Below are 13,558 nucleotides of genomic sequence, written 5' to 3' on the forward strand. Positions count from 1 at the left end.
ATTTTTGCGGTATATAGGAATGAGTGTTATTCTATCGAAAGAAAAATGCTTTAAATATGCATGCAAGTTTATATATATATTATTGAAAGAAAAAAGCAGTACGATTTAAACATCTTATTTCAAGAAAAAAAATTATTTTATATCGATGGAATGTATTTAAAAATAATATTCATGTACATTGATTGAAAGCCATCATTTTTTTGTGTCGTACTCCTGAAAATAGTTTTTATTTTTGGTTAGGCAGAGAAATACATCGCATTTGGAGCTTTTTATTCTAGTTCTGCTTGTACATTCTTTCACGGGGCACATCCGTGGTGTTGTCATATCCMTTGCCTCTGGCCAGTGATCATACCGATCAGTACGTACATCAACGGGAGGGTCCAGGGATCTATTTCTTTTTGCAGCTGGCACTGCTGTTGATGTGCAATACGGAACAGGTGGATTAATTGGYCTTTCAGTGAATTTGGCCAATACTTCGCCGAGCTCAGATTTAAACTTAAATAAGTCTTTAATAGTCTTTTTTCGCATGTCCGCCTTTAGTGCATCGGTTCAATCAAATGAAAAGTTGTGTTTACAGTCCATTTCTTCGTTTTTATAAAAATTCTATAGTATTCCATTGACTGATCAGCTGCGTCGACTACGCCCATTTTAGCGTTGTAACACTTCACGATTTGAGGGCATGGTACATTAATGTGCACGTATTCCTTTTTGCAAAACCTTTGTACTACTCCAACTGGGTCTTTTCCACATTCTGTGGATACTAGCGTAACGCACTTGCTATCGCGCCATTTAACTGCAACTACATTACTTTTCACAAATTGGCTTACTCTCCTCTAYGCATATTTCGGTCTAACGGGAAATCCATCCTCTGCACAGGCAATCGGTTTAAAGCTATGGTCCCAGTAGCCTTGTAGCTGAGATCCAGTAGCTTTTCTAAATCGTGTAAATCGGAATCGTGGTAAAGTACCGATCAAAATAGAGAAAACTCCCTTTCGGCAAATGTTTTGTCAATCTGATGACAGTAGACGGTACAACTCCCGAGCCAGTGTCAGAAAAAGTTCCTGCTCCTTGGAATATTTCGAATCGAGCACGCTGGAAGTCGCAACAACAAGGTTCTTAAGACCTACAGGTCTCGGTTTATTTTTAACGTATTACCGCATGGACGCCCTTCCTGTAAATGGGATCATTTGCTCATCAATCGAGTAATCCGTAATTTCTGTTGCTAGTGCTTGGCATCGAGATCTAACGCAGCCTATAACCGGCTGAATCGTAAACAGTTTGTTTACCGGAGGCTGTAGAGTATCCTTAATGTAAAGAATTTATCTCTGGTCATCGCGTTTTTTATTTGTGCTAATCCGAAGCCTTCCGACCAATACATCCGGACTCTGCGGTAAGCTAGGCAACCCATTATGATATGGAGTCCATAAAGATTTTTAATATCGGCAGCAGTAGCATTGAGGAGACATCCATGCTGAGATAAGTGATACTTATTCGTGAAAAACGCGGCGTTTTGAAAATGATCTTCAGGAAAATATTTCTGAAAATACTCCATGGCTGTACCAACTAAAATATTTCCTTGATGACTTGTTTATTGCGGGGGCGTCGAGTCAACAAAACCGACGCTCTTCCAGACTTCATCCCGAGCAGATACGCTTGTATTTACATGACTTACAGTTGGGTCTTGATTAGCTGGAAGTAAAATTCCGAAGAAGTTTCATTACAATCATGAGCAATCAATTATATTTTTTTCACAATAAGACAATATATAGTTTATTTAAATTTTTCAATACACATTTTTGCAAAATATCACGAAACTAACAAAATTTATTTCAATTTACATTTTTCCATTCTTGACAACACGGCTGAACACTTCAAAACTTTGCAAATTGTGACAAAAATATACAAAAAAAACAAAGCAACCGTTGAAAATAACCGTTAGAAATAAATGGCACAATCATGCTTTCGGGTCTTAACAAGTAGTAAACCGAATTTTTGTTTTTTACATATTTTTAGTCTTAGCCGCACAATTGTGTATTGAAGGTCTGAAAGTGATAAAGCACTTGAGTGTCTCAATAATTTTCTGTGCTAAAAATTTGTACCTATCATCATTGAAACCGCGTGCGTAAGTTTGTTTATATTTTAATTGAGATAAAACATAGTTTTGCGAATACAAAATGGAAATTAAATATACATATGCCAGTATTAAAGTTACAAAATTACACTATTATATTGGTTTAATTTTGAAATGCAGTCCGATGAGTGAGAACACCAAACACTTTAAATCCTGTACTAAATAATAGAAACAACGGAGACCCTCGGGATCCTTTGAACGATTCACATCGACCAGTGAGCCTGTTTTCGATGTTGTGAAGGAGATATGTTCATCGCCTATGACAATTTCCAACTCCTAAAATTGTCAATAAAATTAAATATGCATACATTTAAACAACTTTATATATTATATTTAGTTTTACCTGTCTGCCTACGCGATCAGGTGGTGGCCAGGGTGAATCGTCTTCAGCCATAATTTCTGAATCCAAAATAATTCTCTTTAGCTCTTCCATCACCGATTGATGCACGAACGCTTCCTTACGGATCATTGTGTCGTTTTTGTAATTAGAGTTGTTGGCGTAGCGCAGTTTACCATCCGGTCTAAATTCGAACTCCAGAAACTCATGACCAAACTTGCCTTTATGGCCAACATAGTAACGTAAATAGAAGTCCTCCGTAGTCATAATATCTAGTAATAACAAAACTATAATAAAATGTTTAATTATTTTTCACTCTTTCGTTTGCTAACCTATTTTTCCGGGTTTACAGCCGTGCCAAACGTCAAATTATGCGTCAAACTTTCTCCAACTTCCATTTTGGGTTGCCATACTGTGCAAGTTTTCACAGACGCGTGAAATAAAAATTAGAATTGAAGTCAAAGTTTTAAATTGTTGTCAGACAGTTAGGTATTATCATAGTTGAAAATAAATCATTTGTTATTACGAATTTAAAACATGCTTTATTACTGTWAGGTTTTAAATTAATTGTAATGAAAAACATGCATTAATCAAACATCTGCCAAAAGATTTATTTCTTACGTATACATTTTACCGTTTCTTAGATGGCAACAACTGTTTATTCTATTTTCGCGTTGCCAACAGCAACTCAAAAAATGCGAAGATAGCTCAAAATAAAAGGCACATTTCATTATTCTTGTGAACTGTTGAACATGTGCACAAAAATTTTATATTTATATATTAATATAAAAATGGATTAAACAAATTGTGTAACACTGGTACCGGAGTTACGTATTAATTGCTGGGAAAAATAAAAATGCCTATTAAAACCCGCAGAGTTGTGGCCTGTAACAGATAACATAAAATCCGTTCTCTGCAATAGAGATAACCAATGGCGGCAACAACAATGTTGACAACAGCGACATCGACAAAGTCATTTGCAACAAAGTAGTTGTAGAAAAAGGGAACGCAGAGTAGCAGCGAAAAGTAAAAATGTAGATTTCAATCTACGTATTGTGAAATAATAATGGATTCTTTAAATTAAAAGCTTTAAAAGTTGAAAAAGTAGCTATTAACGCAGCTTTAAGTTGAATTTCAAAAAGGTAAGTTAAATAATTTAATAATTGTATAATATATGTAATTCGCAAACATCTGTAATTACTTTTTCCTAATGCACGTCTGTTTGGGTGGAATGGATGAATACAAATTTGTGTTGCGAAGTTGCAGAATTAAGGTTATCAAATGTAAGTTGAATAGGATTCCAGATGAYGCACGAGTGTATTGCGTGATGTAATAATAATATTGCGTGGATAATCGAAATGCAAGTCGAATAGATTTTTTGGTAGGCAGAGAGTTGGGGTAATAGCAATGGGTATGCATGTGTAATACGTGTTAAAATATAATTCCCTACATAATCTGATATTGCTAAAAATGCCATTTTATTATTCAAATCACATCGCAAAACTAGTAGAGTAGGATATATCAAGTTGCAAARTACAAATTCAAAATGGTCGCACTGAAAACGCGAATAATTTTCGCGCCGAAAATGTGTGAAGAGCGCAAGGAAAAAAAAACGTTTGTTTCGCTGACTACTCCCGATTATATCGGTCAAAGTAATTTTACAAAGTCCATTGGGGCTGATATGGAAAATGCAACTGCAATGAATACGGGAGTGAATGGGACTCAATTGCAATTTCTAACGCTCAAAAAGGTATTGTGCAGAATTTTACATATTTTCGAGCACGTGCCATGCTCTTTTCAAGGTATTTTGCAGTTTAACAGGAGAGGCGATGATTTATCATTGTGAATGTGTGTGATTGCAACAACAGAACATTTTCCGTTGTGGTTTCGTGTCGAGTGAAAGTGCATATAGCAATGTGTTATTGAGCGTGTCTTCCAATGAGCGGTCAAGCAGACATATGTATAAAATTGCACTGTAGATGCATGCTGGTCGGTATAGTATCCTCATGTTTGTGCTCCAAAACTAGGAAACTCGGTCGCGCAACATTGTTGCTCAGTACCAACCATCTATGTATATGTTGATCTGTAAAAYGAAGTAATGGGGTGACTGCACAGCGAGTATAGCAGAAAACTGGCTTAACTGTGTAACCGGAAATGGGAGCTAAAGCAAGAGCAAAAACAAAAAAAAAAAAAAAACCCATATCATGTTGCTGTGTTTGTATTTTCGCAAATGTAATAAAACTGGTAGTCTCGGCTTCAGGCTTGGTTGACATATCATTCGTGTTGTGCTTTGTAAAATCGATGACATTGAGTGCAACATTGTAGAGCACCAGCTGCTCAYGAGTATTATAGCCTGGTGTGGCATCAATTTTTGCGTTGTAGCCACGTTCATAACAAAAACAAAGTAGCGTAGTCCTGGTACGTATTTTTTTCCACTAAATTTTGACTTTGTGCAGATATTGTGTTGTACCCTGGCTCAAAGGGCAATGAACGGTTGGCTTTCAAATGAACCTGGGAACTACGAAATTTCGTATAAAAAAGAAAAACTATTTCTAACTTTCTAACTGTTTTTCTGTGTATAAGAAACGTATAAGAATTGTGAATTTTAAGGCTGTTACTGTCGCGTTACTTCATCTTTAATTCCTGTTGAACAGTACTATAAGCGTAGTGTTGTGAGATGTACATYATTATGTACATATGTATATTGCAGACACCCTAAGCCATCAGAAATTCTATGCACAAAGGCGACGGGCAGTCGGAATTTGGGACAGTAAATGTAAAGTTACTTTGTTGTGCACGAACAGTATAAGCGGTTTCTTGTAAGCTTGTGGAAAAATGTTAAATAATTACTAATTTATGTATATGAATGTATATGAATGAATGAATGATTGTGGTTTTTAAAGTATTGCACGATTTGATAACAAATAAGCAGTTAAAGAYATGTGAAATAAAGGTTAAGTGCTTGTTCTTTAAATTACAGTAGAGTAGAGTAATGCCAGCTCCCAGTGTTTTTTTTTTTTAATTTTTTTTAGCACATTTTTATAATTTTTCTGGTAGACGTTTGTATGTGTGTAAATTGTATAGTCGCCTAGTGCCTTAATTTTTTCTCATAGAGATAATGTATTAAACAATTTTGCGGCATAAAGTGGTATACCACTGACACAGCGATAAAAATAATTTTTAAGAACCTTTTTTTAAACAGCTTTTAAATAAACGCTGTCTTTTATAAACAAACTTGAACTTCCATTTTTTATTATTTCTTTGCAGGATCCTCAGGTTTCTAAAACTGGTTTTCAGAAGTTTTTCAATATCCTCATATACAAAATAACAAGCATTTAGAGCAATTTTCAGTATTTGATTCAAAGTTATTGTGTAAAAGTACATCGGCAAAAAGAAATGTAATTGCAAAGTTCTTTATTGTTTAACTGAAACTTCAACTGTCCATGACCAAAATAAAAGTATTGTCAATATTAGCGCTAYTGACTGTTAAACAATTGTAGTTACATACCACTTAACATAAAGGTAATATATAAAATTAAGATGTTTGTATGAAAAAAATTTTAAACTCACAAGGACCGTTTTCTCGATATCTGGTTACCAACCAACTGCCAATTAATTTCTGAACTTAATTTAACCAATATTCCTTCTTTTCGTTAAAAACATTGTTTTAACCAGAACTTAAATGACAGATGACTGCTAACCAGAAACGGCCCTAATTAGAAATACAAAATGTCTTAAAAATCATTTTTTCTTTCTCTWTGTATTTAGACTTCCTGCAATTCTTTGCAACGTTTGCGATATTTAGCCAATAAAAATGGTTTACACTTATAACTTTTTTATTACAATGCTATGAAAATCACACAAAGGTCAAAGAGCGTCAAAACACGGCATATACCAAACAAGCCAAGTTTGGATACATCAAAAGACGGGTGTGGTGTTCATGAGGACAAGTACTTGCCGGTATTAACATTATTTTACATGCTCAYTTACACTTTGCTCCTATATATACAAGGAGTATGTGCATTCCAGTAGTAACATTATAAATTCCATAARTGGCAAAACAAAAGTAAAACAACCGACCGCAGTGTTAGTCATTTACAACCAAATTCGACTATGCGATAATACATAAATGACTACAAAGCTGCAGAACTAGAGAAGAACATAAGAAAATAAGATTTTTTTTGTGGAGACCGTTGGCCAAGAAACAGCTGATCAGCATATAGTAGTGTATTTGAAACAATAAAAAATAATAATAAACAACACCGGCGTTAAATACATGTTAAGCTGTTATATACCACAGTTTTGCAATCTATAAGTATAAATAGAGCGGAGCACAAAAAGTCGAGAAAAATAAAATAAAAAAATAATGACAACATACGAGCGAACTGTATGTAACAGCAATGGCAATAGCGAAAAGTTGCGCAGTAATGGCAGCTGCAGCAACAGCAGCTCCTTCACGAGAGCCGAAGCGATAAGTAACAGCACAAACAATGGTAACAGTAGTAGAAATCTATTGCAATTCTTCGCCATTGTATTCGTGTGCGTGGCCTGTTACTGGAATAGTGCACAATGTGAGTTGGTCTTCGACGATATTAGCGCTGTGCGCGATAATAAAGACCTACGCTCGTACACACCGCTACGTAATATATTTCTCAACGATTTCTGGGGTACACCAATGCGCAAAGAGCAATCGCATAAATCATATCGACCGTTAACAGTGCTCACCTTTCGTTTCAACTATTGGCTGCACGAGCTGCAACCATATGGCTATCACATAGTAAATATGCTCTTACACGTTGTTGTTTGTCTGTTATGGCGTCGTGTTTGCAGACTATTACTATTGCACTGCGTCGGCGCTGTGGGAGCATCTACACCGTCGTTAATACAGCGTCGTAATATATTGCGTATAAACACTTGTAGCTTCTTGGCAGCACTCTTATTCGCTGTACATCCCATACACACAGAAGCYGTTACAGGTGTAGTCGGACGTGCCGAATTACTCTCTTCGATATTCTATTTGTTTGCATTTCTCGCATATGCCGGCGCTGTTAACACCCCAACGACGCTGTTATATCGTCAACAGTCGTCACTGCATCAACAGCAGCAGCTGCAGCAACAGTCGGTTAAGAAGCAACGCACACGCTGGTCGGTACTATGCTGCACTTTTGTCGCTTGTTTATTAGCCTCGATGCTGTGTAAGGAGCAAGGCATCACTATAGCGGGTATTTGCGTTGCTTATGAATTGTTCGTGGTGCAGCAGTTGCGCCCACTTGAGCTGTGGCTGTGTGTGCAGCGTTTATTTGAGGATCGTACGCGTATCTTGACGCCGCAACATGTAGCTAAAAGTCCGACAGCTGCWGCAGTTAGTGCATCGCCAACGGCTGGCGTGTATAATCGTGTGAGCGGCATTTGGCATGGTRCTTTGTTGCGTCGCTTGGGGTTTCTCGTCTGCATTACGTTTGCCCTGTTGGTTGGGCGTGTGTACGTAATGGGTTCGCAATTGCCAGTCTTTACGCGTTTTGATAATCCGGCTTCGGCAGCAGCGACACCAACGCGTCAGCTTACATTTAGTTACCTGATTTATTTGAACTTGTGGCTGATGCTGTTTCCTTGCAATCTGTGCTGCGATTGGACTATGGGTGAGTTTAAATATATACTTTTGTAGACTAGTAGCCCCAGTGACTAATGTGCTCTCACAAAACATATAATGGAAAAAATATTGAAATTTTTATTTCAACCACCAAAATTTCGAGATTTTTTTTTATTCAAATGCAATTTGTAAAGCGGTATTTTGGGCTAGAGGTATGGATTTTTGAAAACAGGTTTTTTCTCGAATTCGATTGTCTGAACGAATATATTGGGTAGTCGAAAAAGTCTTCGTATTTTGTATTATGTCGTTGCAGTAGTATATCGCCAGTGCGATTAATCACATCGTGTCATACCATATTGTGCTGGAAAGGTGAGATTTTAAGCTTCATTTTACCAAAAAAAAATCGAGAAAGTTGAAAAAAGTTACAGCTGTTCAAAAAAGAGCGAAAATAATGAAGAAATTTCCTATATTTTGAAATTTTTGTATAAAAAARGGAAGAATGCCACGCGAGCCATCAATGAAATTCGTGAAGTTTACGGAGAGGTGAGTTCGTGTAGCACAACAAAAGTTCTTTAGCTTCAGTTCTCGAAGTTTCGAAATTTTGATTCACACTGATGGAATACTATCTATAGCGGAAAAATTACAAAAAGAGGTCGACCAAAATGCTAGATATTTGTATATTTATTAATCAATCAAACTAAAAAAAAAAGTTAAAATTCGATTAGAAATACGAAAACACTTTTTCGGCTACCTAATTTATACTGTTGGAATAATATCTCTATCAAAAAAATGCCAAAAATATATATTTGTTTACATATTTATTAGTATAAACATAAAAAAATAAGTTGAAGTTTCATTCGACTTTTYCGACTACCCAATATATTATACTATATTTGTTGAAATTAAGCACGAAGCATGAAAATATTTAATTCGACTAACATGTCTCTTTCTACGCTGTTTATTTCAGGTACCATACCACTGATCGAGGGCTTTAGCGACGCACGCAATTTGGCCACCATAGCAACATTCACCTCGCTAGCCGCAGTGACGTGGCACGCTTGTACGACACGAAATTTAATGCACTCCCGCGTGCTGTTGATGGGAATGGCCTGGCTAGCGTTACCCTTCCTACCCGCTTCGAATCTATTCTTTCACGTTGGTTTCGTGATTGCCGAGCGTATACTGTACATGCCCTCCATGGGTTATTGTCTCCTGATAGCCTATGGCTATACGCTATTGGAGGAGTATTTGCGCGTTAAAGTCCCAATTGCGCGTCGTTTCCTGCAATTAGCACTCGGTTTATTGTTGCTTACGCATGCGTTGAAGACATTTGAGCGCAATAAAGACTGGCGTACAGAGTATACGCTATTTATGTCGGGCGTACATGTGAACGAACGCAATGCAAAACTCTTCAATAATGTGGGACACGCGCTCGAAAATGAGCAACGCTACGCTGAGGCGTTAACGTACTTCCAACAAGCGGTACGCATACAACCCGACGATATTGGCGCRCACATCAATGTAGGACGCACTTATAATAATCTGCAGCAATACAAACAAGCCGAAATGGCGTATCGCCAAGCCAAAGCTTTATTTCCGCAAGTGAAACCGGGCGAGAGTTATCAGGCGCGCGTAGCGCCGAATCATTTAAATGTATTCATAAATTTGGCACAACTGATAGCGCGCAATCGTACGCGCCTGGAAGAAGCCGATTTGTTATATAGGCAGGCGATAAGTATGCGCGCCGATTATGTACAGGCGTACATCAATCGTGGTGATATATTGATGAAACTGAATCGCACCGCGCAAGCGCAAGAAGTTTACGAAAAGGCCCTACTGTATGACAGTGAGAATGCTGATATTTACTATAATTTGGGTGTGGTATTTTTGGAGCAGGGTAAGAGTGCGCAGGCGCACGTCTACTTCAATAAAGCAATCGAATTGTATCCCGAACACGAACAAGCATTACTCAATTCCGCCATACTATTGCAAGAGCATGGCGGTGCAGAAGCGCGTGAATTGTCGCGCATGCGCCTCTTCAAGGTGYTGGATAAGGATGCGAACAATGAGAAGGTCTATTTCAATTTGGGCATGCTGGCCATGGACGAATCGAATTTCGACGAAGCGGAACAATTTTTTAAACGCGCTATACATTTGCGTGCCGACTTTCGTAGTGCGCTCTTCAATTTAGCATTACTATTGGCCGATGCGAATCGACCGTTGGACGCAGTACCGTACCTGAATCAGCTAATACGTCATCATCCTGCACATATAAAAGGTTTAATACTACTCGGTGATATCTATATAAATCACATGAAGGATCTCGACGCAGCAGAGCAATGTTATCGCAGTATATTACGTTTTGAACCGCACAACATACAGGGTTTACACAATTTATGTGTTGTATTTGTGGAGCGTAAGCGTTTGGCGCGCGCCGCTGCCTGTCTACGCTATGCGCATCATTTAGCGCCACATGAGGATTATATTCTACGTCATTGGCAAATTGTACAGCAACGCTTACAGAAGATAACTAAGTTACCTGAAACATCGCCGGAACGGCAAATTGCCTATGCTGAGTATGAGCCTGATGAGTTCAGGGTGTTGTCAAACAAAGTGGCTAGTAAGACTCACACTAATATGCATGGAGACAACAAACRGCAACAACAACATCGTCGGTAGGAACGACCACTAAACAGTAGCAGTTAAGAACGACATATAATGCTGAGTAAGTTGAAAAGATATTCATTCAAAATGAATAAAATTAAAAACAAAGATATTTTAGAAGTKAAGTGTCGGCTTTTACATTAACATACATATATGCAAAGATACATATATGAACATATGAATAATTATTGAAGGCAACTAAGTACGTACTTAAATTGAAATGTTCGGCTTTTGAATAGTGTATGCGCTGTATATTATTTGTTCGTCAATTAAAAAGTCAACTCGGTAGAAATCCCTAGAGTATTTATTATTTGAGAATGTTTTCCTTCGCTAAAAAACAAAACCCAATAGCTAAATATATATAATTATAATAYTTCCAATTACCGGAAAAACGTCAATTTTCCACTAAGGCGTTTAAGTATTTACACGAAGATACATACAATAGTTACGCTAAATTAATATTTTTTGCATAAAAAGAAAAAAAAAAATTCCAAATTGAATATGTTCAATAAACCTGTGCTGCCAGATTTTGTACGGTCTCAAGTGCTTAAACCTTTATGTCTATTATAATTTTGTTAATTACAATTTATTAATTGATTTAACGATTTTATTTATTTTTTCATGCTTTGCTGGAAAATTTGAGCATTTTTTTAATTTTTTATTTTTAACAAAATTTAACTATTATTTATTCATTTAAACATTTATTTATTGTTATTAATATGACACGTTTGCGATTTATTTTTTTGGTTTGGCAAAGATTTACGAAAGCTTGTTTCGCTTTTCAAATAGCGGGTATTTAAAGTGATTTCAAAATTCCCCTCACCGGTATAATTAACGTTGCTTAAATGCAGTTTTTACGGTTATTTATAGTGACTTCAAAATTCTCTCCATCTCTCTCCCACTTATAGACATTTAAATTTATATTGAAAATATAAATGTTTATATAGTAAATTTTCAACAAGTTCTACTTAAATAACAAGTTTTACATTGTTGAGTTTAATAYCAATTCACCAACAATGTGAGTTTACAAATAATGTGTGGTAAAATAAATGTAGGAATTCCCTCTTATTGGCCAATAAAAGAGAAACGCCTTTTAGTTTTATCTTATACAATTTATTTCACAAACTYTGATTTACTTTAAGTTTTTACAATTTCTTTTACACAACTCGGATTCAATTTAAGTATATGTATATGGTTTATTTCACAAAACCGGATTTACTTTTAGTTTGTTTAGTTTATTTTTCACAATATCGGTTTTGGTTTTTGTCTATAAGGCGATCAGGAGTAAAACGTCTTGATTTGTGGGCTGTTAGTAGGACTTAATATTTGATTCTTGAGCTTTAATATTGCTCTTTCATTTTTTAGACTTATACTTGCGATTGATCTCTTTGTAGTCGAAGGWCCAAGTTTTTGTGTTGCCTGACATTTTATTTTTGGCTTGAGCTTTTCCTTCTGCTCAAAGCACCAAATAACCTAGTGCTAATTCTTTATATTTAGAGTAACTTCRGGTATTATGGTATACCTATTTCTTTTTGGGTCATAACTCACAAGATACGCACTTTAAGCTTTCCAAATTTTGTGTATATTATCAGTGAAGTATTGGCTACAAGAATATGGAACAAGAATTGCGTTACAGTAAAAAAAAAAATTATTTATGAGCAAATATATAAAAAAAGTCAAAAATTRGCACTTCGAAAAAGGTGCGGGTAATTTGGTATACATGGTTCGTTTAATATGGTATACTATACCATATTACCCTACCAATATTACGGCTATATATAAACCAAAAAGATAGTTATCTAGTAAAACAAATGATTAGTTATAGTGAATTTTTTATTAARAAATTTAAATAAAATTAACAATATAGCCTCCTTGGCACCGAATTTATGTCAAAAAAGCCTTTTAGGCTAACGAAAAAACCAAATTCATTCTAAAAAAATGTATAAAAAATTTTGTGTTAAATTACRCTTGTTAATGAGCGAAAAAGCATTTCTTAGCTTAGATGCAAGAGTGGCAAAGAAATATGGCACTTMTTTTCGGAATGCAGTTATCGTGAGCCCAGATTATTTCGCATTGTAAACACGAGGTCCATGTTTGATCTTCTGTGTCGTCTTCCCAGCGCCCATTACAGAAATTGCACAAACTTTTTTTTGAGGGAGGAGCGTCAGGGAACTCTTCCTTTCCATCGGATTCATCTAAACATACGCTTTGATCCGAGTCAGTAGTAGACTCACGCCGTTGTTTTTTGCGAGCACATGTTTTCTTCTTTTCGACTGACTTCAATGTCTTAGACTTACGTTTGTCTACTTTAATCAAGCTTTGTTGCAGCTCTGCTTTATACGGAGGTGTGGTCAAAACTGTCGGCTTAGATTTCCTMCCTCTATTGCTTACGGTTCTTCGTATTTTTGGCGGAGGAGAAATCTCCCAAGGTGTTATATGTTTTTTAGCTGCATTCAAAGTAACATCACCTGTGGAAAAATTAAATGCTGAATGAATGCTTATAGAAAAAAATATAGATATAGAATTCTCACCAGCATTTGCAACATTGGCAGAACCTGATGATGGAAAGATACGTGGTGATAATCCAGTGCTTGTACTGGCCACGGAATCTTCGACTGCAGGCAGTGAACCTCTAGATTCAGGTATAGCTCTATCCTTATCTATATYCTGGACTGAAATGCAATCAGTTTGCTCATTTTCCATTTCGCATGCTATGAAATCAGCTTCCGAAAAAATCTGTTTGTCCAACGGAAAAATTCCAGTACTTCTGAATCCACTGATAGCTATTTGCCCAGTTTGAACGCGCAAATAAGCTTTTGTGAACAGTCCAACCAAA

General features: G+C 36.4%; 2 protein-coding genes across 2 annotated transcripts in view; one reads left to right on the top strand and one right to left on the bottom strand.

Moving 5' to 3' along the window:
* The window catches only part of LOC108974444, a 32,864-nt gene extending 21,817 nt beyond the window's left edge, over window positions 1-11,047 (top strand). Inside the window, exons 7-8 of the mRNA XM_018942288.1 lie at window positions 6,823-8,107; window positions 9,026-11,047. Of these exons, the coding sequence (XP_018797833.1) occupies window positions 6,823-8,107; window positions 9,026-10,737 (2,997 nt within the window). The 3' untranslated portion in view covers window positions 10,738-11,047. The remainder of the gene's footprint in view (window positions 1-6,822; window positions 8,108-9,025) is intronic.
* Window positions 2,124-2,883, bottom strand: LOC108974449 (protein mago nashi). Its single transcript, XM_018942301.1, has 3 exons — window positions 2,801-2,883; window positions 2,475-2,740; window positions 2,124-2,407 (listed from the first exon to the last, which is right to left on the bottom strand). Exons 2-3 carry the CDS (start codon window positions 2,733-2,735, stop codon window positions 2,225-2,227), a joined length of 444 nt encoding a protein of 147 aa, XP_018797846.1. The 5' UTR covers window positions 2,736-2,740; window positions 2,801-2,883; the 3' UTR covers window positions 2,124-2,224.
* Window positions 11,048-13,558: the final 2,511 nt, after the last annotated feature.

This window comes from Bactrocera latifrons, unplaced genomic scaffold (genome assembly GCF_001853355.1).
Source record: "Bactrocera latifrons isolate USDA-ARS-PBARC rearing strain unplaced genomic scaffold, ASM185335v1 scaffold_1115, whole genome shotgun sequence".
NCBI classification, from domain to species: Eukaryota; Metazoa; Arthropoda; class Insecta; order Diptera; family Tephritidae; genus Bactrocera; species Bactrocera latifrons.